The following is a 26,370-nucleotide window of genomic DNA, read 5'->3' on the forward strand; positions in this document are numbered from 1 at the left end:
TTGTTTGCATGTTGCCACTTCCACTAGACTATGAATTGTGTTTTGTTTTGTTTTTTTGCCATTCTTTAATTTTTCCCCTGATGCTTCTATGGTATCTGGCACATAATTGAGTTTTAATAAATGCTTGTTAACTTGCCTTGTCTTAACTATATTTTTATAGTGATAGTCAAATAAGATATTACATAATGAAATTTTTTTTACTGTTCAGGGATATATTGCTAATCATTTTAACATCAGTAGTAATGGAGAATGTGATTTCAGGTCATGTGAAAACAGGGATCAAATTAGCAAGGTATTATGTCCTTATGTATTAAATGGTGTCCTTTCAGTATTATCCTCATTCTTGCTCTCTTCTGATCATTCCTAGGTATTTACTTTACAAAAGATGCCATCTCTTCCCACAACAAAATTAAGAACAATCACAAAATCAAGATTATGTTTATTGCCCAAGTGTTGGTTGGAGTGTCTGTTCAAGGACAAGTGGGATACACTTCTCAAAATCTCTGCATGTATGACAGCTATGTGGACAATATAACCAATCCTTCCATTTTTGTCATCAATGATAAGGAAAATATTTACCCTCATTATATCATCGAATATACAGATATTGATAAAAGCTGTAATATTAGTTAGGAAAGAAGAGAAACATGATTGCACTCAAAATAATCAAACTGTTCTGTACTGTAGAACCAGGTTGCCTAGGATTATGGTGAAAATTGATGCTCAGATCTAATAATCAGGTATAAAGTATTTGACCCTAAGTTTTTGGTTATCACGTTTTCTTTTGTTTTTGTTTTATCCAAGAGCAACACCCTACCTATTGTGTTTGGTTTGGTTCTGTGACAACCATTGCAGCCTCATATCCCTAATATATTGTATAGAGCTAATATTTGAGAATGTTAAAATAAATTTAAACTGATTTGGAAAACTTTAGAATAGCCATTGGGGTATGTACATATATCCTGAGATATTTTAGACATAAGAATGAGAATTTGAGCTGTAAAGCTGAGTTCCTAATCTTTGAAATTCTGAAAATGATTTCTATTAAGTGTGCTGTTGCAAATTAATAATTATATAACTTCTACTTGTGTGATACTTTAAAGTTTAAACCTGTAAATCAGAAAATAAAATTCAGAAAATTTTGAAAGGGAGATAAATAATGAGGACAAAACAAAGGAAAGTTTCTTGGAAAACGGAACAGCAAAAAGGGTATTATTTAAGGGACTGGAGCTAAGCATGGTGGCGCACTCCTGTAATCTCATCTATTAGAGATGCTGAAGCTGTAACATAATTAGATATTTATTCTGAGTTTAGCATTCAGTTAGTGAGCTCCTGCGAGTAAAAGGTAAGGACCACTAAATTGTCTAAGAGGGGTGGACCAGTCCAAGTCAGAAATAGAGTTCCCATGCTTGTGGATACTTGTGAGACTACTTGTGAGTAGTCTCTACATTTGGGTCTGAGAGAGACCCAATCTTTAAAAAGAAATAAATAAAAAGAAAGGATTTAATAAAGAGTGGGAGTAGGAGGCAAATAGGTAAAAACAAAAGTTATCAGTAAATTGTCTTTCAAGAGATAGTTGGGCCTCTAAACATCAAAAACAGTTATTAGCCAAGTTACACAAATTATTCTCAAGTATTAAGAAATAAAAAACATTTTCCAAACTTTTTTTATTAGATAGAGTTCTAAGAACTATGCGAAAAAAAGGATAAAGCAATGAAAAAGAAGCTTTGAGTAATATCACTAATACATATGGATGTAAATTTTTTTATAAATAATTTTCCCAATTGCATGTTAAAACAATTTTTAACTTTTTTTTAAATTTTGAGTTCCACATTCTCTCCATCTCTCTTTTTGAAACAGTAAGCAATTTGATATAGGTTACACATGTGCGATCATTAAAAACATGTTTCTATATTAACCATGTTGCAGAAGAAAAAAAAGAGACCAAGGGAAAATAAGTTACAAAAAGTAAAAAATAGTATGCTTCTCTCTGCATTCCTGCTCCATTAGTTCTTTCTCTGGAGGTTAACGTTTTTCTGCATGTAAAATTTTTAAATTTTTAAATAAGTTTCTAGCAAAATATCCAAAAAATAATTCATTATGATCAAGTTGGATTTATATCAGAGACATTGAGATGGTTCAAAATTAGGAAATCAATTAGAATACTCATATTAAAGACTTCTTTAAACAACAAGACTAAGGGGGAAGGATGAGCATTGGGGGAAGCAAAAAGTAAGGGAAGATAAGGAAGGGATCCATGGATTGGGGGTGGGGTGAGATTAAGTAATAGCAAGGCAAATTAAGGAGCAGAATTAAAGCAGAGAATCAGCATGGATAGGAAAGGTGTGTGGGGTTATGTGGAGGTGGAGGGGATATATGTATATGTGTATGACTGCAGCTACATATGTATACATAAATATATCCTTTCTTCACTATAACCAGCTTGGGGTTGATGGGGAGATTGAAAAGGTGAAAAAAGTAAAGTCAAAAAGGTGAGCAGCAGAGAAGAAAAGAATAATTTACAAAGAAGGAAAGAAAGATGGACATTCATAAATATAATTTCTTCTACTAATACATATACTTTCTTGATCTAGTAATTTGTCATATATTTTGAATCCTCCCTGATGTTCTGCTGGGCACATGACTATGTTCTATTTTGTTTTGTTTTGTATTCCTTTTCTGTTTTTTTTTTTTTTTCGCTTATTCTGGTTTTTTCTAATAAAATAAATTTTTAAAAAGAAGAAAAAAAAAAAAAACAAGAAGACTATATCAATGGATACAGTTCTAATCCAACTCCTGACACCTATTTGCTGTCATCTAGGACAAGTCATTTAATCTCTGCCTCACTTTCCTAAACTATAAAATAGGGACAGTAATAGCACAAACCTAAGAATGCTGTGAGCCTTTGATGAGATAATATTTGTAAATTACTTAGCATAGTGCCTAACACGTAGTAGGTACTATATACAAATATTAGCTGTTACCTTTGTTGTTATTTTTTTAAAAACTTTTGAGAAAGTACCATATTCATTAAAATAAACAAAGCATAAATCTTCAGTCTATTTTAAATATTATTGAGATGGTCATCATCCTGTGTTATAAATCACAATAAGCTCAAAATTACACATAGCTATAGCTAAGGGAGGAAATTTTTTAACCACCCAAAGGAATAGAGTTGATCACAAAAAGCAAGATAGTGATCTCTATTTAAAAATTAAGAAAAAAAAATCAATGGAGTTAGAATAAAAAGAAAAAGTATTCTCTGGGTGAAAATTATTTCTATCTGAAATCTCTATTAAGAATCTAATACCCAAGATATGAGGTATTGTCATAAATGAATTACCATATATTAGGCAAAAAGCTAATGAAGAAGTGGTCAAAAGAATGGGAAACTATTAAACATGGGAAAGATTGCTCCAAATCACTCATAATAAGAAAAGTACATATAAAAATAATACTGATGAATCACCTATCCAGCAAATTGACAAAAGATGGGAATAATCTATGTTGGAGAGAAAGTGGAAAACCAGGCACACTAATATAATGTGGGTCGTCATTCTGAAAAACAATTAGAATAACACACACACCAAAAAAATCAATAAATAATCATAGCATTGATCCAGAAATCATTGTTGCATAATTTCCCAAATGAAGCTTAAATGAAAAAAAGACACTGTGTATACTCTAAAAATTTTTTTTGCAGCACTGTGGTAGCAAATAATTGAAAACAAAGTTTGGGGAGGTCATTAAATAAATTGTGATAGATGGGTGGAGTTTAATTGATAAGAAATTAAGCAGGGAAAATTTTTAGGAGGTGGTTGAAATAATCTTGGTGAGTGGAGATGAAAGCCTGAGCTAAGATAGTACTTGGGTAAATAGAGAAATGGGCTCTCATGGGAGAGATTTTGTGGAAGAAACAGCAAGACTTAGAAACTGCTGCATGTAAAAGATGTAGGAGAGTGAAGAGTTGAGAAAAATTCCAAGGTCATAAACTGTAAAATTAGAGAAATGTTTGTGACTTTGATAGAACTAACGGAATTTGTTTTTTATTTGTATTTTTAAATTTTTAATAGTATTTTATTTTCCAAATACATGTAAAGATAATTTTCAACATTCATTTTTGTAAGGCTTTGTGTTCCAGATTTCCTCCCTCTCCACTTTATCTCCCCCTTCCCAAGACATCAAGCAATTTGATACAGGTTAAATATGTGGAATTCTTTCAAACATTTTCATATTTGTCATGTTGTGCAAGAAAAATCAGACCAAAATGAAAAAAAAAACGGGAGAAACAAAGGAAAAAGGTGAAAATATCATGCTTTGAGAGAGGCATTCAGTCTCTATATTTCTCTCTGGATGCAGATGGCATTTTCCTTCCCAGGTCTGTTGGAATTTCCTTGAATCACTCATTATTGAGAAGAACTAAGTTCATCACTGTTGATCATCACATAATCTTGTTACTGTATACCGTGTTCTCTTGGTTCTGCTTATTTCACTTGCATGTAAGGCCCCTCCAGGCCTCTCTGAAATCATCCTGCTGATTTTTTCTTATAGAACAATAATGTTTCATAACTTTCATATATCATTTCTTATTCAGCTTTTCTCCAACTGATGGGCAGCCACTCAGTTTCCAGTTCATTTTCACTACAAATATTTGTTGCAAAAATGGCTGCTACACAATTTGGAACTATGCTCAAAAAGTTATCAAACCGTGCATACCCTTTGATCCAGCAGTGTCTCTACTGGGCTTATACTCCAAAGAGATACTAAAGAAGGGAAAGGGACCTGTATGTGCCAAAATGTTTGTGGCAGCCCTGTTTATAGTGGTTAGAAGCTGGAAAATGAATGGATGCCCATCATTTGGAGAATGGCTGGGTAAATTGTGGTAGATGAATGTTATGGAATATTATTGTTCTGTAAGGAATGACCAGCAGGATGAATACAGAGAGGACTGGCGAGATGTACATGAACTGATGCTAAGTGAAACGAGCAGAACCAGGAGATCATTATATACCTCAACAACAATACTGTATGAGGATGTATTCTGATGGAAGTGGATTTCTTCGATAAAGAGATCAAACTCAGTTTCAATTGATCAAGGATGGACAGAACAACTACACCCAAAGAAAGAACACTGGGAAATGAATATAAACTGCTTACATTTTTGTTTTTCTTCCCAGGTAATTTTTACCTTCTGAATCCAATTCTCCCTGTGCAACAAGAGAACTGTTCGGTTCTGCACACATATATTGTATCCAGGATATATTGTAACCTAGTTAACATATAAAGGACTGCTTGCCATCTTGGGGAAGGGGTGGAGGGAGGGAGGGGAAAAATTGGAACAGAAGTGAATGCAAGGGATAATGTAAAAAATTACCCTGGCATGGGTTCTGTCAATAAAAAGTTATTTTAAGAAAATGGCTGCTACAAATATTTTTGCACATGGGGGTCCTTTTCCCTCTTTTATGATCTCTTTGGAATACAGACCCAGTAGTGAGATTTCTGGATCAAAAGGTATGCACACTTTTATAGCCCTTTGGGCATAAGACTTATTAGAGAAATTTGGAAGAGAAAAGTATTTTGGGGAAAAGGTAATTAGTTCTGGGTTTGGATATGTTGAATTGAGATGACTGAAACATTCAATTTGAAATGTCCATTAGACACTTGGTGATATAGGACTCATCACGGGTGGGATGGAGGAGATGTTTGTGTCTGGAATACATAAGTCTATCATCTCATAGAGATTATAATTAAAACCACAAGAGCTGATGAGATAATCAAGAGAAAGAATATGTTTAGATAGATGAGGGTCCAGGATAAAACCATGACAAACATTACAGATTAGAGCTTAATATAGATCAGTGGTTCTCAAACTTTTGTTCTTGGTATCTTTATACTATTTAAAACTATTGAGACTCTGTCCAAAAAGTTTTTGTTTATGTGAGTTATATTTGTAGATATTTACCATAATAGAAATAAAAACTAATTTTGAATTTGTGGATCCTCTGAAAGAGTTTCAGACTTCCCCATCTCTCAGGATTCTTTGAATCACATTTTGCGAGAAAGAGAAACCAGCAAAGGAGATTAAGAAACAATCATGTAGGAGAGCCAGCATCACCAATTTAAAAATAAACAAATCAACCAACAGGGAGAAAAGTTTCAATAGACTCAAATGGACTGTGTTAAGAAGGATGAGGTGTAAGAAAATACCTGATTTTCCAGTAAAGAGACTGCTGATAACTTGTAGAAAGCAGTTGCAGTTAAGTGATGAAATCAACAGATAGATTGCAAAGAATTAAGGATTAAATGGAAGAGAGGACATGAATGCAAAAATGTAGAATTTCTGGCTGAGAAGAATAGTATGAGAACTTGAGGGGATGATAAGGTCCAGTAAAAGTTTAAGGATGGGGAGTTGGATATGTTTAAAGTCTATGGAAAAGGAATCAGTACATGGGAGGAAGTTGAATAATGGGGAAGGAAATGATTAAGGTTGCAATTTACTAGACAAGATTAGTGAAACATTACTGTACTCTTAAGAAATGACAAATGAAGAATTCAGAGGAGTTTGAGAATACTTGCATTAGTAGAGTGCAATGAGAAGAACCAGCAGAACACAAACACCATGATATAAATGGGAGGAAGAAAAAAAATAACTGAATGGTGTATAATTATGATCAAGCTTAACCCTGTAGAAGAATTAAGTAAATGTACCTCCCTCCTCACTTTGTAGAAATGAAGTATTATAGATATGGAGTATTACATATATCCTATCAGATATAATTAATATGTTGATTGTTTTTGCTGATTGTTTTTCTTGTTTTCTTTCATTTTAAAAATCTTTGTTAGTAGAGGGAAGGATATATTTAAATATTAAGGTGATCTAAAAATAAGATTTAAAGAAAAGTTATCTGAGTCATGGTGCTGTACGATAACAATAATGATACTTGGATTTAAAATTTGTAATTAATTACATGTAATATCTTATTTGAGCCTCACAACAACCTATAAAGTAGATACTAGTCATATTTTACAGATAAGGAAATTGAGGCTAAGGAAGGTTAAAGAACCCGAACATGGTCACACTGCTGGTAAATGCCAAAGGCAGGTTAGGAATCTAGGTTCTTCTGACTCCCAGATCTAATTTTCTGTTTGCTATTTTCTCTCTCTGTCTCTCTCCTTCTCTCTCTCTCTCTGTTTCTCTCTGTGTTCTGTCTCTGTCTATCTGTCTCTCTGTCTCTCATATATATACATACTATATATAATATATATATATGTATTATATACTGTCTGATATATATATATGCCTCTCTTCTAGGAGCATATGGTATCATTTTAAATATTGCCCAGAACAAAGCAGGTACTATCAACTACCGAATGGCTTGACAAATTGTGGTGCATGTATTACTGTGCTCTTAAAAAGTAAAGAGATGGCGAATTTAGAAAAGCATAGGAAGACACATCAAGTGAAACAGAGTGACTTAAGAAGAACCAGGAAAACATTAACATAATGGTTATGACTGTGTAAATAGAAAGAACAAAAAAAAAGTGAATACTTTGTATTACTCTGTAATTATTATAACAGTCAAACTTGGATCCAGAGAATAGTTGAGAAAATTCATCTTCTCCTCTGTACAGAGGTTGGGGGACTATGGCTGTGAAAATCTGTCATATATAGTTGATTAATTTTGCTCAAGTGATTTTTTCTCTTTTTTTTTTATTAAAATAAATGTAAGATTGGATCATAAAGGATAGGAAGGGGGGAAAGGAATAGTCATAAATTAAGATGATGAAAGAGTAAAAAAAATAAAAATAAATTTTAAAAATAAAATATTCCCTTGTCTCATTGTGTTAAAAATTAGCTTAAGACCCAAGCACAATGATTGCTAGGTATGATAGTGGATAGAGCCCTAGGCCTGAATTCATATCCAGCCTCAGACACTAATTGGGCAAGTTGTTTAACCTCTTTGCTTCAGTTTCTACTGTAAAATGAGGATAATAATAGCACCTACCTCCCAGAGTCGTGAGGATCACATGAGATAATAATTGTAAAGCACTTAGCCTAGTACCTGTCATGTCATAAGCTCTTTATAAATGTTAGTTATTATTTTAATATTTATCCTAATACTAATCCTAGTATAACATTACATTGAAGCTCTTAACCCTCCTAGTCAACTAAATTAAATCAAACAATTATTAGCTAAAATGGGTCGGAAAGTGTCAGCCATAGAAAGAAAAAATGGTAGGTTAAAGGTCCATTAAATATTTGTGAAGTGTGTAGGGCATTTCTGCCCTAATTAGAGTGCTTAGAAGAGAAGTCCAGATTGGATTTCCTGGTATAATTGAATTTTGAGAAGGTCTTCATATTTCTGGATTCAATTCTTTAGTTTTGGGGGCTCACAAACAATTCATCCATCTGTGATCAGTCAGAAAGGGATAGACTCACACATCAAACATTTAGGACACTGAGTGATAAACCATTCTGTTGTTCAATTATGTCCACTCTTTATGATTCCACTTGGGATTTTCTTGGCAAAAATATTGGAATGATTTGCCATTTCCTTCTCCACCTCATTTTACAGATGAGAAAACTGAGACACAAAATGATTAAGCCATTGCCCTCCCAAAAAATAGAGATGTATAAGCAACCTCTGAGACCATCAAGTGCAATCCTATCACTTTACAAATGAAGAAACTGAGGCACAAAATGGTTAAGCCAATGTATAAGCCATACAGCTTATAAATTACTGACACACTATTTTTTTGCACTTATTAGTATTTTATTTATTTTCCAATTACGTGTAAAGATCATTTTCAACATTCGTTTTTGTAAGATTTTGAGTTCCAATATTTTTCTTTTTCCTTCCCTCCTCCCCAAGACATCAAACTATCTGATACAGTTTATACATATGCAATCATTTTAGACGTATTTCCATATTAGTCATATTGTGAAAGAAGAATCAGAACAAAAGGGAAAAACCACAAAAAAAATTTTAATGTGAAAATACTATGTTTCCATCTGCATTCAGACTTTTTAGTTTTTTCTCTGGATGTGGATGGTCTCTTCCATCACAAGTGTTTTGGAATTATTCTGGATCATTCATTACTGAGAAAAGGTAAGTCTATCACAGTTGATCATTATACAATGTACTATTACTATGTATAATGTTGTCCTAGGTTCTGCTAACTTCATATGAATCAATTCATATAAGTCTGTCCAAATTTTTCTAAAATCTCCCTGCTCATCTTTTCATATAGAACAATAACATTCCATTACATTCAAATACCACAACTTATTCAGCAATTCCACAGTTGATGGGCATTCCCTCAATTTTCCTTCCTTCCTTCCTTCCTTCCTTCCATTCTTGCTTTCTTCCTCCTTCCTTCTTTCCTCCCTTCCTCCCTCCCTCCCTCCTCCTCCTCTTCCTCCTCCTCCTCCTCCTCCTTCTTCTTCTTCTCCCCTCTCTCTCTCTCTCTCTCTTTCTTTCTCTCTCTTTCTCTCTCTTTCAATTGGGATTAATTGGCTTGCCCAGGGCCACACACTTAGGAAATATTAAGTGTCTGAGACTGGATTTGAAATCAGGTCTTCCTAACTTCAGAGCCGGCATACTATCCACTGCACCATCTAGTTGCCTTCATCCCCTCAATTTTCAATTCTTTGCCATCACAAATATAGTATTATATGTGGCTGATACTCTATTTAAATCTGAGTTTTCTTCGGGGACACTGATGCATTGTTGGTGGAGTTGTGAACGAATCCAGCCATTCTGGAGAGCAATCTGGAATTACGCCCAAAAAGTTATCAAACTGTGCATACCCTTTGATCCAGCAGTGTTTCTATTGGGCTTATACCCCAAAGAGATACTAAAGAAGGGAAAGGGACCTGTATGTGCCAAAATGTTTGTAGCAGCCCTGTTTGTAGTGGCTAGAAACTGGAAAATGAATGGATGCCCATCAATTGGAGAATGGCTGGGTAAATTGTGGTATATGAATGTTATAGAATATTATTGCTCTGTAAGGAATGACCAGCAGGATGAATACAGAGAGGCTTGGAGAGACCTACATGGACTGATGCTAAGTGAGATGAGCAGAACCAGGAGATCATTATACACTTCGACAACGATATTGTATGAGGATGTATTCTGATGGAAGTGGATTTCTCTGACAAAGAGACTTAACTGAGTTTCATTGGATAAATGATGGACAGAAACAGCTACACCCAAAGAAGGAACACTGGGAAATGAATGTGAACTATTTGATTTTTGATTTTCTTCCCGAGTCATTTTTACCTTCTGAATCCAATTCTCCCTGTGCAGCGGGAGAACTGTTCGGTTCTGCAAATATGTATTGTATCTAGGATATACTGCAACATATTTAACATATATAGGACTGCTTGCCATCTGGGGGGGGGGAGGAGGGAGGGAGGGGAAAAAACGAAACATAAGTGATTGCAAGGGATAATGTTGTGTAAAAATTATCCTGGCATGGATTCTGTCAATACAAAGTTATTATTAAATAAAATTAAATTAAAAAAAATCTGAGTTTTCTTGACTTCAAATCTAAGGTTCTATCCATTATAACATCCTGTCTTTTCCAAAATCCAGATCTGTCTAATCCGGTTGACTTATTACCCTTCTCTATAAGGATATTTCTATTGAAATAGTCATTCTCTCCATTAGTAATTTTAGATTAACACTGAATCTTTTGCTCTGATTTTTCATTTTCAACATTCTATGTCACTAATACCATTACTTTGTGACAGACATTTTACCATTAATTAAATTACTTCCGTCTCACAATAGATAAAGATATTTTCCATAGCTCTCTTAATAATCAGGAAATATTAAATCATGGGATCTCAGATAGGCAAGGGATCCCGGAGCTATGTAATCTCATCTGTACCTGAACAAAATTCTCCTTACAATGGACAAATAGTTATCCAGCTATTTTCTGAATAACCCTGGTGAAAGGAAATCTAACACTGACTAAAGTTATCCCTACTAGTAGTACTGGCTGGCTTTAATAATTAGTAATTTTCCTGTTTTGTGGACTCTAAATCTACCTCTAAAAATTTCTATAAATCTAACTCTTACAGATGACAACCTTTCAAATAGTTGCAGTCTTGACCCTCAGTTTCCTTAACTAATCCCATTATAGCATTATATTGAGGCTTTTAACCCTCCTAGTCAACTAAATTAAATCAAACAATTATTAAGCACCTAAGTACAATCTTCACTTCACAGGGAGAACATTCTTCAAAAATGGTGCAAAAGTGAAAAATAAAAATGTTGATACATTAAACCTATGGGAAATAATAGGGGGTTTGGTTCCCAAAATTGTAATCCTGGAGATTGTTGAAAATACTACTTTTTTGCGTATGATTCTTTATAATAAAACATTCATTCTGATAGTATATATATTTCCTAACATAGTAACTATGAAATCACCCATAAGATACAGTACACAAAATAAAATCAATAACATAAAAAACATTTTTTCTCACTAGTAATTCCCTAGAATTGTGTCGCCTTTTGTATTAACATCTCTTTTTTTAAAAAAATTATTTCAGATAATATTTACTTTTCATAACACATAAAATCCATAATAACAAATACTATTCAGCAAATAAAATTCTTTAAAAAAAAACTAAATATTTTTACCTGAATTTTTTCTTCCATAGTGTCAGATGACAGTGTGAAGGTGTTTGTCTATACATTATACTGCTATAAACTTTTCTACCTTGGCCACCCTCTGAAAACCAAGGGAGAAATTGCTGGTACTTTAGTTGCTGCTTTAGAAAGATGCCTGTTGGAATCCTTACTAACTGCTAACTAATTAGAGTTGATCTAATCTTACAAGAAGATTTTGGCCAGAACCTGAAACAAGGTACTAAGTAGAACTAATTAATACAAGGCTTGTGTTCACACCTTTACTCATTGGAGTTCACAAGTATGCCAGCTTCACAAAGTAAACTTTCTAACTTCAAGGGAGTTCACACCTCCCTTAAAGCTCTTTGGGCCAGAGAGCACTATGGGAGAAAACCCATAATCCCATTCTCTCAGAAGAGTCAGATAAAAGGCCAGCGATGAGGGAATCTAAGACAGAATACATTTTTTCCTCTTGGCTGGCTGGTCGCAGAAGAGAGTTCAGCTGGACTGGAGAGGAGCGACTCTGGTGGCAGATGAAGAGTTTTCAGAGGATAAAGCTACGAGTGAGAGTTCAGTGAACAACCAGATTCATCTTCATCTCACACCACTGTGGTAGGTGGCTGGGCTCCTGCACGCCCCCCACTGAGACCAAGCTGGTCTGAAAGACTCACCAGAAAGCTAGCTGAGCTCCAAGAGAAGGATTTGGAGATATTCAGAGGGCCCTAAGCTAAACCGGCTGTGTTGTGAGAAGAACAAGAACTCCAACATTTGAACTCATAACATTTGGCGCCCAACGTGGGGCTAACAGACCCCCCCCCCCCGGCCCCCACAGTGGATTTCAGTGGAAAAGCTGCGATTCTGATTCCAGTGGAAAAGACCCTTCAACCCAGAAATTAGGGTCGCCTCTCCCCTTCCCCTGGCGCCGTCCCAGCCCATCTCCACTACCACTCCCCACCCACAGAGGGAACAGAAGATGAAGTACATCATTGGCATTGGAGGCATGACCAACGGAGGAAAAACTACACTGACCAATAGACTCATCAAAACCTTACCAAACTGCTGTGTGATCCATCAGGATGACTTTTACAAGCCACAAGATCAAATAGAAGTCGGGGAAGACGGCTTTAAGCAATGGGACGTGCTGGAATCTTTGGGCATGGAGGCCATGTTGAACACAGTCCTGGAATGGCTAAACAACCCCATGAAGTTTGCCAGCACCCATGGGATCAACATCCAACAGAACTCCCAGGAATCCAACTCCGATGATACCCACATCCTCATCCTGGAAGGCTTCTTGCTCTATAGTTACAAGCCCTTGCTGGATTTGTACAGTCGCCGTTACTTTTTGGCTGTTCCATATGAGGAATGCAAGAGAAGAAGAAGTACCCGCAACTATAAAGTTCCTGACCCTCCGGGTCTCTTTGATGGCCATATTTGGCCCATGTACCAGAAATACAGGCAGGAGATGGAAAACAATGGTGTGGATGTAGTGCATATCGATGGACTGAAATCCAGAGATGAGCTTTACCATCAAGTCCTGGAAGACATCCAGAATACACTCTTAAATCGCTCCTAGCTTCTGGGAAGAGAGTGAGAAAGGGAGTGGGACCTGCCCCTCACGGATTTAGCAGATCTCCATCATGCCAAAGGAACAATACACTGAACCAAGTCCATAGACTCTACGGGGCCCAGAGACAGGCGCCCTCAGCTCCTGGGGAGGTCAAGCAATAGTAGAAAGAAGAAACAGGGACATTAAGACACTCCTCCAAAAACAAAAGAAAGGGGGAGCCACGGGTAACCCTAGAGAACTTCTAAATTTAGTTCTCTATACCATTAATTTTTTAATCTTTGATAAAGATGCACTGGCTCCAGCAGACAGGTTTTATAACCCACCAGAAGAGCAGTGTCCAGTGCGAGCAGCTCTACTATCTTTAGATAATTGCCAGGTGATGTGGAGAGACCCAGAAAGTGGTGAATGGAAGGGACCAGATAGGCTAACTGCTTGGGGGAGAGGATTTGCTTGCATCTCTACATGTGGAGAAGGAATCAGATGGGTGCCTACGAGCCGCATTTGCCTTGTCCATCGCAGAGAGATGGAACAGACCCTTGAAACAAAGGAGAAGACCCAAGAAGTATCGTGTGGTTCTGTTGCTGATTGTGCTCACCATTGAAAGAGCATAGCTGACAAGGAGACTGTTAAAAAGACTTTTAAAATCTTCAGGAATCATTGGATTTCCTAACACAAGATGAAACTGTTTTAGTTCTTGAAAAACCAGCGAGAATCATTGGATTCCTTAAGATGAAAAATTGTTGATGAGACTTTTGCAGTACTTCAGGGCTTACAGGAACCATTGGAATCCTGGCACATGAACTAATGGACAATGGATTCCTTATGGACTATTTCTAGGACTTATGGACATGTGTAAATTTTCAGGTTGATTCATGTTGTTACATTACTACTAGCCTGTGTTATATTGCTATGTGCTTATGTAAATTATGTATAATGCCTCCCATATTGATGGATTTATGTATACCATGTATATCTGTTACAAAGTTCTGGCCCATATTGATGGATTTATGTGTACCCCTTCAGAAACCCACTAATTAGATTAGATTCTGATTAGATTTCCTATTTCCTTTGGTGTTTTCATCTCCCTTCCTGAGGTGTCAGGAAAGGCGTGATCACCTTTTTTGGGGGTTCGCACCTCCTTGAGAAATCAGGGAGGTCATGACCATCCTATGTTCCAAAAACAAAAGAAAGGGGGAGATGTTGGAATCCTTACTAACTGCTAACTAATTAGAGTTGATCTAATCTTACAAGAAGATTTTGGCCAGAACCTGAAACAAGGTACTAAGTAGAACTAATTAATACAAGGCTTGTGTTCACACCTTTACTCATTGGAGTTCACAAGTATGCCAGCTTCACAAAGTAAACTTTCTAACTTCAAGGGAGTTCACACCTCCCTTAAAGCTCTTTGGGCCAGAGAGCACTATGGGAGAAAACCCATAATCCCATTCTCTCAGAAGAGTCAGATAAAAGGCCAGCGATGAGGGATCTAAGACAGAATACATTTTTTCCTCTTGGCTGGCTGGTCGCAGAAGAGAGTTCAGCTGGACTGGAGAGGAGCGACTCTGGTGGCAGATGAAGAGTTTTCAGAGGATAAAGCTACGAGTGAGAGTTCAGTGGACAACCAGATTCATCTTCATCTCACACCACTGTGGTAGGTGGCTGGGCTCCTGCACGCCCCCCACTGAGACTAAGCTGGTCTGAAAGACTCACCAGAAAGCTAGCTGAGCTCCAAGAGAAGGATTTGGAGATATTCGGAGGGCCCTAAGTTAAACTGGCTGTGTTGTGAGAAGAACAAGAACTCCAACATTTGAACTCATAACAGATGCCAATTCTGGCAACATCTTGACTCCACTTTTAATATTCTGTTCTTCATTGCTGGTAGATGGCATTGGACATTGTGAAGCATGCATTTGCTTGAAATAACCTATGAGCCATTTGAGATTCTTAAGGGTTTCGGATTATAGGAGCCAGAGGTGAGCTGGCATTTAATCTTGATGCTGTGATTGATAATGGGATTGGCAGACTGAAAGTCTCTAGCCAGCTGATTGATTACGCCAACCCTCCTTCAAGCTTGGAAACTGTGAATGGCACAATTTTTATTTTTATATTTATATGTATTAATCAATTATGAACCACTATTATTAAATATTTGTTTGTTATTTATTAATATTATTAAATTATTAATAATTAATATATTTATATTTTTAATAAGACTTTCCTAAGCCACTGAATGTAGCTCCTAATTCATCAGCTCCTGCAAAATATCAGAGAGATCTTTCTCTCCCATATCTTCAAATCCTTCACCTCCAATGGTGAGCTCTAGATGCATGATTGTTTTAACATTCTTCTTCACTTCTTTATCAACCTGTTTAAAGCCTTCAAAATCCTGGATACAAACAGACCACACTTTTTTTCCAGTAGTTGTTCAAGGCAGCCTCTGAAACATTATGTAATCAGTGATTTGAAGCACAGGAACAGATTTCCAGAACTCCATCATGGTAGTTTCTGGGTTTGCTTCCAAGTAGTCACTCACAGACAATGTAGTAGATTTCCCTGGTATAATGGAACTTGTAGGCTTTTATTATTCCCCTAATCCACAGGCTGGATCAAGGATGTGGTATTCTGTGGCATTTTTCACCTGCTCATGTATTGAACTGGTACATTGTCAAGTATGAAAAGAGCCCTCGATGGAAAGTTCTTTCCTTGCAAATATTATTCAACTTTCAGAATTTAGCAGTTGTTGAACTAGTCCCAGAAGATCTCTGCAGTCATCCTTGTTTTTCTGTTCCAATACAATGCCCTGGCATTCTGACTTTGAGTGATATTTGGGATTTGATAGATCATCAGTGACATACCCTGGAAGTTGCCACCGACATTGGTACAATAGGGTTTAATATTCCAAACCTTGAACCTAGTTGTTTTGGTGATGACTTTTGTTATGTGTATGCTTTCCTACTGGATTCATGAACAGACCAATCTCATTGACATTAAGCTTGTTCAACATGTTCTGAAATTTGGCAGGAGTCACAGCATCAGAAGAAACAGCTTTTTAAAAATTGTATCATAACTTAAAATGATAAATTCATCCTTAACTAGCTACAAAATGTTTCCTATTTTCTTGATCTTTCCTTACATGCATATAAATTTGTTGTGGTTATTCTATCAACCCCACTTTCATTCTTCCACCTTCTCATTTATCCATGGACTAAGCTGCATTTGCATTTTTTCAATTTCCCTATCTTGATTTGAGCACTTTCTGGAGAAGCTTCAGGAACACTTTTATGAACATTTTCCTCCTTTTTGTGGATATAATGAATGATAGATTCATTAACCCCAAACCCATGGCCAATGGCAGTTGCAGCCCTTCCTGCATGAAGTTTATCTTAAGACCTTTATTTTCATAATAAGCTGCATTACTGTCTTTGCATACTTGGTTTAAAGTACATTTTGGAGGCATAATTGTGATACAAAACTTGAATTTTAAAAACAAACAATGGAAATATACAGGGAATTCACAGGGATTGTTTTACAACAGTAGGGTGAACAAGACCAGTGAAGCATCTAGTAAACTATCAGACACTGCACAAACTTGGGTGCATTGTACCTTTCATTTTTTCCCCTCTACTGCAGAGATATATGAGGCTCTTTAATGCAAAAGTGAAAATGATATAACTAATAAAATCACACCTGTGCTTGAAGTTCTGAAAGTTAAATGTATGAATGTTGAAGATTGACTATATAAGCAAAAGAAAAAAATAGATTCTGCCCAAAAGAAGTTCATTCTAATGAGCAATACAACACAGAATAGGATGCTGAAAAGGGGAGAGGTGAAGAAGAGAGGATGGAAAGGTGTCCTGCACACAGCAAGGAAAAAGTAGAGAGAAGTAGAAAAAGACAAGATGAATGTCCTAGGTGTCTTCATTAAATTGAAGTTCTGAAAGGAGCCCTCTAATCATGGGGAGATACTAACAGAGTATGAATTACAGTGATGAAGTGATCTTCCAGGAAGAAGAGGCATAATGGAGAAATCCTGAGGAGTGTAGTCCAGTGGGAAAGTTTCCTCATTTGTAAAATAAAGGGGATAGATTAAAAGATTTAAAGTCTCTTTGATACTATGACTTTACAATCAATTTTCTATTAAGTATTCTAAAGTCATTTTTTTAAAATGCTTTCCATAACATTTTATTATATCAAATTTCATCCCAAGAATATTTTGATTCTCTCCTTGGATAGTTATTTTCAAAAATAAATTTTTTTAAAGGCATAATTGATAATATTTAATGTTCTCCATCATCCTGATTGCTTATCCATTGTCTTACATTCTTCCTAACTTTTCTGCTTTCAGATGATTTCTGACTCTTGGCCATCAGCCTGGACTGCTTTCCTTCTATCTTTTATTCCAGGTCTCTGACTTGCCTATCCTGCTTCTACCCGCCAGGCTTTCACTCTGTGACTCTATTACTTATCACTCACAACCTTAGAGGATATGAATTTGTACAATGTTTTAGAGAAAATGAGCGCTGGAAATTAGAGAACCAGGAAGAAAGGTATTACTAGAGTGTATATAGAGAGTGTATAGAAAAAGAGAGAAATTAGTCAGATTTAGGTGATATTGAGGAGAGTGAAGAAATATGTTTTGCTACCTGGTTATATGAGATAAGAAAGATACTGAAAGGGAGAGAGCTAGAAAGAAATGTGTAGTTATACCCCAAAGTCATGCTTTGAACTACCCATTCCACTATTATCCAAATAGATCAAAGAAAAAGAAAAAGGTTCTAAATATGCAAAAATAATTATAGCAGCTCTTTTTGTTTGGAAAAGTTATAAATTTTTAAAAGTGCCCATAAATTGAGGAGAAGCTTAATAAAATATGATATGGGAATAGAATGGAATACTATTATGCCATAAGAAATCATGGAAGGAACAATTTCAGAGCAACCTATGAAAACTTCTATCAACTGATAGAGATTTAAATGAGCAAAACTAGAAGAACGATTTACACAATAACATTGTAAAAATGAAAAACTATGAAAGGCTTAAGAACTGTGATCAATACCATGACCAACTGAGATTTTAGAAAATCAGTTGTACCCACTTTCTGAAAGAAAGGTGATAGACTCAAAATACAGAAATGAGACGTGTGTGTGTGTGTGTGTGTGTGTGTGTGTGTGTGTGTGTGTGTATTTAGGTATTGCCATTATGGGCATTTGTTTTGCTTGATTAGGCATATTTGTTTCAAATATTTTGTTTTTCTCTCAAAGAAGATGAAGAGAAGAGAAAGTAGAAGAGAAGAGAAAAATTCTTAATTTATGTCTTAGTAACTCAAGAGTTTGAGAGGGGAGCAAAGTATGGAAATAAACATGATCAGCAAATGGAAGACTTAGTATAGAGAGAAGATATATGTGGTGGAATATTATTTTTAAAACTTTTTATTGATATCCTTTGTTTTTATATCACAAAATTTTCTTATATTCCTTTCCTCCTTCCCTTCAAGAGAGCCATTACTTATAACAACAATTTTCTTTAAAGTAAAAAACCAATCAGTACATTAAAAAAAAAAAAAAAAACAACAAAAAAAAACCTGGCTACAAACATGAGCATGTCTCCTCATTCTCAAAAAACCCTCATCCATCCCTAGTAGTTATAGTCATCCAACATCTCTCCTTTTGTGACTAAATTTCTTGAGAAGGCTGTCTATAATAGATACCTCCACTTCCTTGCCTCTTACTCTCTCTTCTTAATTCTGCAATTTATTTTTGACTGCATCATTCAAATGAAATATTCTTTATAATGTTATTATTTCTCTCTTTTTTTAAAAGTTATTTTAATATTCTTTCCTTTTGAAAATTCAAGTTCCACACTGGGAAACGAATGTGAACTATTTGCATTTTTGATTTTCTTCCCGAGTTATTTTTACCTTCTGAATCCAATTCTCCCTGTGCAACAGGAGAACTGTTCGGTTCTGCAAATATGTATTGTATCTAGGATATACTGCAACATATTTAACATATATAGGACTGCTTGCCATCTTGGGGGGGGGTGGAGAGAGGGAGGGGAAAAAACGAAACATAAGCGAGTGCAAGGGATAATGTTGTAAAAAACTACCCTGGCATGGATTCTGTCAATACAAAGTTATTATTAAATAAAATAAAATTTAAATTAAAAAAAATTTAAAAAAAAAGAAAAGAAAATTCGAGTTCCAGACTTGTGGAGACTGAATTAGCATTCTGGATACCTTAGAATAAGCTGGAGTCAGGATAAGCAAAAGTTCTTGGTCTTTAACGGTAGAAGTGAATTGGATGGATGCAGAATCTCCATGACCTTCTTCTTCCTTGTCTACCATCAAAGTGACCCTGACTAGTCTTACTCCACCTCCAGTCCCTTCTCCAGTTCTCTGTATACACCAATTATTGAGCTGGCAGAGATAGTGGGAAGGGCCATTTTGCAAGCAAATGCTTATACAGTAGTGTCCAATTGGTAATTAGCCTTAAGGGATCAGTTGTCCGACCTTAGTGCATGAAATCAAGTGTTTCAGCCCTTTACATTTCCCACTTTCTTTTGTTTTAGAACACAGGTGGTCACACCATCCCTGACTTCTCAAAGAAGTGAGAAACCCAAAAAGGAGGTGATTATGCCCCCTCCCCCTGATTTCTCACAAAGGGAGGTGAAAGCACTAAAAAGGAGATGATCACTCCCTCCCTGACATCTTAGGAAGGGAGATGAAAAGCACCAAAGGGAAGTGGGGATTGCTAACAGGTTTCTGGGCTGAAGGGCCTTATTAGAAACAGGTATGCACAAACCCATCAGCATGGGAGGTATTATACAAGCACACAGCAATAATGCACAGACTATTAGTGGTGACTCTCCCCACAGTCAGTGCAGACTCGATGTAGTGTAACAAACATGATTTGTACATGCAAGTAGCAATATAACAAACAATATGAATCAACATGGTGTTGTAAAAGATTGCCAGAAGTCCTAGAAGGAGAGAATGTAAACAAAGTCACATATACGCCTTCTTCAGAAGCCAAGAGATAGTCCAAAACCAATCTATTGCCCATTGCTTCATGTGTCAGGGAATCCATTGATCCCCCCCAAGTTTTTGAAGTCCTGCAACAGTCTTTTTATGTGTTAGGGAATCCAATGATTCCAGCAGATTTTGAAGTCCTGCAACAGTCTTATCATTTCTCAGAAAATCCAATGATTCCCAAGGGTTTTCAAGTCCTATAACAATCTTTTCATGTTTCAGAGATTCCAATGATTCCTGATGGTTTTGAAGTCCAACAATTTTTGATGTCCATGAGTCAAACGCCATAACTGCCATGCTCTTTCAGTGGTGAGCACAATCAGCAATGGAACCACCTGATGTTTCTTGGGTCTTCTCCTTCATTTCAAGGGTCTGCTCCATCTCTCTCCAATGGACAAGGCAAATACAGTTCATTGGCACCCATCTGATTCCTTCTCCACCTGTAGAGATACAAGGAAACCCTCTCCCCCAAGCAGTTAATTTATCTAGTCCCTTCCATTCACCACTTTCTGGGTTTCTCCACATCACCTGGCAATTATCTAAAAATAGTGGAGCTGCTCGCACTGGACACTGCCCTTCCAGTGGGTTATAAAACCTGTTTGCCGGAGCCAGTGCATCTTTGTCAAAAATCAAGAAGTTCATAGTATAAAGAGCTAGATTTAGAAGTTCTCTAGGGTTACCTGTGGCTCCCCCTTTCTTTTGTTTTTGGAGGCATGTCTTGATGTCTCTGTTTCTCCTCTCTACTATTGCCTGTCTTTGGGGATTAAAGGGTATGACAGTGGTGTGTAAAATCTTATACTGTGCACAAAAGTTTGCAAAAAATTTGGAAGTATATGCAGGTCCATTGTCTGTTTTAATTGCTTGTGGCACACCCATAATGGCAAATGCTTGTATAAGGAATTCAGTGACCACTTGGGCTGTCTCTTTTGCTGCTGGTATTGCAAAAGTGAATACTGAAAAGGTGTCTACCACAACGTGGATAAAAGACAGACAACAAAAGATTTACAATGGGTCACATCCATTTGCCAGATTTCATTAGGTCTCAAACCACGAAGGTTTTTCCCTGGAGGCAGTGTAGGAGCATGGAAAGGAATACAAGCTGTACAGGCTTTTACTATGCTCCTAGCTTCCTCTCTTGTTATTCCAAATGTAAACATAAAGCTCGAGCAGCCTGATGATATTTAAAATAAGATTCTTGGGCTTCCTGAAATAAAGGAGTACTGGCCAACATGGTTAGAAGGCTAGCTGTCTTTGAATTACCATCAAAAATAGGACCTGGAAGTCCATTATGAGAGTGGACATGCAAGATATAAATCTTAGCTGGATGTTTTCTCACTTGCTCTTGAGGTTCCTGAAAGAGCTGATATATATTAGAGGCTACAAATTTTATTTGGAGTGTGGCACTTCTTTGTACCACACCTACTGAATAGGCCGAATCAGTTATTATATTTATGTCTCCTGGATAATAAGTAAGAGCTAAAATGATTGCATACAATTCATTCTGCTGAGTGGACTGAAAAGGAGTTCTGACTACTCTCTTTATAGTTAAGTCACAAGAGTATACAGCACAAATATGATATTTTGATGCATCTGTAAAGATAGTTGGTCCTTTAAGAAGAAATTTAGAAACTTTTTCTTCAAGAATCCATTGCCGATCAAAGATGGACACAGCTACACCCAGAGAAAGAACACTGGAAATGAATATAAACTGCTTGCATTTATGTTTTTCCTCCGGGGTTATTTATACCTTCTGAATTCAATTCTCCCTGTGCAACAAGAAAACTGTTTGGTTCTACACACATATATTGTATCTAGGATATACTGCAACCCATTCAACATGTAAAGGACTCTTGCCATCTGGGGGAAGGGGTGGAGGGAGGGAGGGGAAAAATCGGAACAGAAATGAATGCAAGGGATAATGCTGTAAAAAATTACCCTGGCATGCGTTCTATCAATAAAAAATTATTTTAAAAAAAATCCATTGCCAATTATGTAATAGTCTGGTTATCTTTAATGGAGACCCGTGTGTAAAATTTGGAGCCATGGCTGGGATGGTTTCACAGCATACATTAATTTGTGCATTAGTATAAAAGGTGTATATCTTATCAGGTCTTATCCCAGATAATTGTACTGCTCGCATAATGGTCTTTAATAAAATTCTAGCCACAAGCACTGGGTAAGGAGTAAGGCTTTGTTCTGCTTGTGCTGGGAAGTTCACCCACTCTATCACACTGTCTCCATGATGAAGGACTGCTGTGAGTGCCTCTTGTGTGGCAAAACCTGATATTTCCAAGAGTTTTTGAGTGATTCTTTCAACCACATTGAATAAAGCCAGTTCAACTTCTCTCAAAGCCTCTTGAGCTTCTTTTGTAAGTTGGTGTGGTGAGTTTAAAGCACTGTCTCCCCTTAAAATGTCATATAATGGTTATAATTGATAGGTTGCCAAGTCTAACACTGGACGCATCCATTGGATACCTCCTATCAATTTCTGAAAGTAATTTAAGGTGTTTAGCTTCTTTGTTCTTAAGGAAAGTTTTTGTACTGTAAGCACCTTAGGGTATACTTTATATTCTAAAGATTGAAAAGGAGCATGTTTTTGAATTTTTTCTGGAGCTATATGCAATTTGTAGTTCCTTAGTGTTTCCATAGTCTTTTGTAGACTTGCTTCTAACATTTGTTCCTCAGGTGCATATCCCAATATATCATCCATGTATTGTAATAACATTACTTTTGGAAATGCTTTTCTTACTGCAGTAAGAGCAGTAGCAACATACATTTGACACATAGTAAGGGTGTTTTTCATTCTCTGTGGCAAAACTGTCCATTCATATCTTTTATAAGGCTCAGCTAAGTTAACTCTGGGTATTGAAAAGGCAAATCTTTTCATATCCTCCTTATCTAGAGAGATAGAATAGAAACAATCCTTAATATCTATGACCAAAAGAGGCCATTCTCTAGGCAATTGAGTAGGAGAGGGAAGCCCAGGCTGTTCATTTACCTTTCTTAAATCAGTCAACATCCTCCATTTTCCAAATTTCTTTCTTACAACAAATACTGGGGAATTCCAGGGACTTAGAGAAGGTTGTAAGTGTCCTTGGTCAAGTTGCTCCCGTATTATATCTAATAAGGCCTGAATTTTATTGCTACCTAAGGGCTACTGTTTTATCCACACTGGTGTATCAGTTTTTCATTGGATAGGAACAGATGAAAGTGTTGGCAGGCCTTCAACAGCAGTCCTGCCTAAAAAACCAAAGTACTAATTTTTATTCTTAATTGTTGTAAAAATGTCTCTTCCCCACAGATTGATGGGGATTTTTTCAACTATAAAAAAAGTAAAAACTCTTGTTTCACCTTTAAAAGTCCATCTCAAAGGGGTAGCACTAACTTCAGCTGTTATTGATCCTCCTACACCAGACATGTAGGTGTCTGCCTTAATCTTTGGCCAGTAACTGGACTAGTTGGCACCTCTAATGACTGTACAATCTGTACCAGTGTCTACCAATCCTTCCAATGGTAGGCCACTTATATAGATCGTGAGCATAGGTCGGTCAGCTGTTACAGCTCCTATCCAGTATATTCCTGGATTTTGTGGTCTGGAGCCAGAATCTGGGTGACTATCACCAGATTACTTATTAGGATTCTATATGAGTAAACCTGATGCTACTACTTCTCCTGGGTGATAAGTCACACATTGTCTACCTGTATTAGTGACTGGGATATTATCTACACATTCCCCAGTTTCCCACATCAGTGTGTGGATGGACACTGTTTTGTACGTACAAAAAGGAGGTGAAATGGTCAAGCCTACTGTGCCTGGATCCATATATAGGCTGGAGAGGAACAGATTTCACCTCTCCAGGGGGATCCAGCTGCATACAACTCTATTCTCCTCAATTGTAATCCCTTTCTCTCATCAGGTTGCTTTCTGGCTGATTGATTGTGTAATCCCTTTCTCCCATCAGATGGCTTCCTGGCTAATTGGTCATGTCTGAGTATTGGACTTCTAGGCACTCTCTGGGTGCACCATTGGCTGCCATAATGCCCCAAGTGTTTTTTGCTCGGGGCCCTGAAGCTGGGCCCCTCATCCCATTTCCCTGAATCAGTCTACATTCTGAGGCCCAATGGAAGCCTCTGTTGCATTTTGGACATGGGGTATTGGGTCTTGTTCTCCCACCCTGTTTTCTCACTCTGTCTCTATGCCAAAATTGAGCTTTCCGGTGCCCTACTTTACCACATTGAAAGTCCCTTGCCAAAAGGGACCCTGTCTTCCCATGTTCGGATCTTGGGAAGTCTGCATCATAGCCTGGCTATAAAAGGCATTTGTGCCCACTGTGCCACAGCATCTTATGACGGCGTATCCTTGCGTAGTCCTAGTATAATTCTTCTACAAAGCTCATTAGCATTTTCTTTAGCAAGTTACCTTATCATAATTTCTGTTACTGCATTTTCACCATTAATTTGTTTGACAGCTGTCTGCAAACGTCCCACAAAATCAGCAAAGGGTTCATTTGGCCCCTGTGTTATTTTTGTGAAAGCTTCACCCTTGTCATTTTTATTGGAGAGAAAAGCCCAAGCTTTGATAGCAGCAGCAGCAATTTGCTCATATGCTGCTATGGGGTAATTGATCTGTACTGAAATTTCTGCATAAGAACCTACATCTGTTAGTAGGTCACAGGTGATTGGAGGATTAACTCCATTATGACTATTTTGTTGGGCTTGTATCCTACAGAGCTCACTATATTCAGAAAGCCACAACAAGTTTTGTCCAGGTTCTAAGCATGTCCTTGCTATAGATTTCCAGTCCCTAGCGATTAAGACTTCATAAGCCAAATTCTGTAATAACATCTTAACATAAGCTGATGTAGCCCCATAAAGAGTGCAAGCCTTTTTCAGGTCTCTGAGGATTTCTATATCAAAAGGAGTGTATCTTCTACTTTCTTGACCTGAAGAGTTAAACTGTTGAATCACAGAATACATTCCTACCTTCAAATCAGCTAAATCTTGCCCTTCTTCTGTGGTTTTAAGTACTGCCTTTTGCAATCTAGTTATATTAGGGGGTGATTAGGGAGGTGCTGGTGGTATCACTGTCCCTCCCATTACTCCTCCCCCCTCCATCTTGGAAGGTGAAGTTGATGGGGGCAGTGTCAAGAACCTGCTCCGGTTTAGGGTTTAGGCAGGGTTGAAGCTGCCTTGTGAGAGTGAGAATCACCACGCTCTTCATCTTCACTTAACTCCTCATGCCCTCTGGTGATATTGCCATTAGTCTGTTCATTGCTTTCCTCATTTTCCTCACACTTCCTCATCTGGCTGTTCTTAGAATTTTTCTTTTTCTATAACTTGCAGGATTCTTTAAGGCCAATTGTATTATGTTGTATATATAAAATGTTTCCTTGGAAATTAAATGAGGACCTTTATCCTTGTAGTATTTACATAATTGATCTCCTACCGGCTTCCAATTATCTTTTGTCTTCTTCCTTTAAGAACCAAGGGGACGTGTATGCTAATGTACCCAGGAATCTAGCGATTGGCAACCAAGTTATAATTAAGCCTTGTCCCTTGATCAACTTAAGCACGCTTTCTATAGTGCCCCCTTGGGGCGGGGATGGGGGTGGGGGTGGGGGAGAATCTTTTCCCAATATCTGCCCCATTTCAGTTAGAAAGGGTTACTAGTTTAGCCCTTAACAAAGTTCCCTGTTTGTCTATTAAAATACTCACCCAATTTCCTGGTCACAGGAGACTTCTTCAGTGAAAATAGGATCCTTGGTCCATATGTTGGGCATCAAATATGATGACTGTGTTAGCACCCTGGATACCTTAGAATCAGCCGGAGTCAGGATAAGCAAAAGTCCTTAGTCTTTATTCTTGGTCTTTATGGGTAGAAGTTAATTTGATAGATGCAGAATCTTCACCATCTCCTTCTTCCTCATCTACCAGCAAAGTGACCCTGGCTAGTCTTATTCCACCCCCTAGTCCCTCCTACAATTCTCTGTATACACCAATTATTGAGCCAGCACAGGGTAGTGGGAAGGGTCATTTTCCAAGTATATGCTTATGGAGTATTGTCTAATTAGCCTTAAGTGCTCAGTTGTCTGACCTCAATGCATCGACTCAAGAGTTTCAGCCTTTTACAC

At 37.0% G+C, this 26,370-nt stretch overlaps 2 protein-coding genes across 2 annotated transcripts in view; both read left to right on the forward strand.

The window, feature by feature from the left end:
• The window catches only part of ZC3HAV1 (zinc finger CCCH-type containing, antiviral 1), a 95,141-nt gene extending 92,084 nt beyond the window's left edge, over positions 1-3,057 (forward strand). The window contains exon 14 of the mRNA XM_052001480.1: positions 368-3,057. Coding sequence (XP_051857440.1) covers positions 368-633 — 266 coding nt within the window. The 3' untranslated portion in view covers positions 634-3,057. The remainder of the gene's footprint in view (positions 1-367) is intronic.
• Positions 3,058-12,591: 9,534 nt separating this feature from the next.
• LOC127564382 (nicotinamide riboside kinase 2-like) lies at positions 12,592-13,362 on the forward strand. Its single transcript, XM_052000872.1, has one exon. The coding sequence runs from the start codon at positions 12,616-12,618 to the stop codon at positions 13,216-13,218; it is 603 nt and encodes a 200-aa protein (XP_051856832.1). The 5' UTR covers positions 12,592-12,615; the 3' UTR covers positions 13,219-13,362.
• The last annotated feature ends 13,008 nt before the right edge of the window (positions 13,363-26,370 follow it).

Source organism: Antechinus flavipes, chromosome 5 (genome assembly GCF_016432865.1).
Source record: "Antechinus flavipes isolate AdamAnt ecotype Samford, QLD, Australia chromosome 5, AdamAnt_v2, whole genome shotgun sequence".
Lineage (NCBI taxonomy): Eukaryota > Metazoa > Chordata > Mammalia > Dasyuromorphia > Dasyuridae > Antechinus > Antechinus flavipes.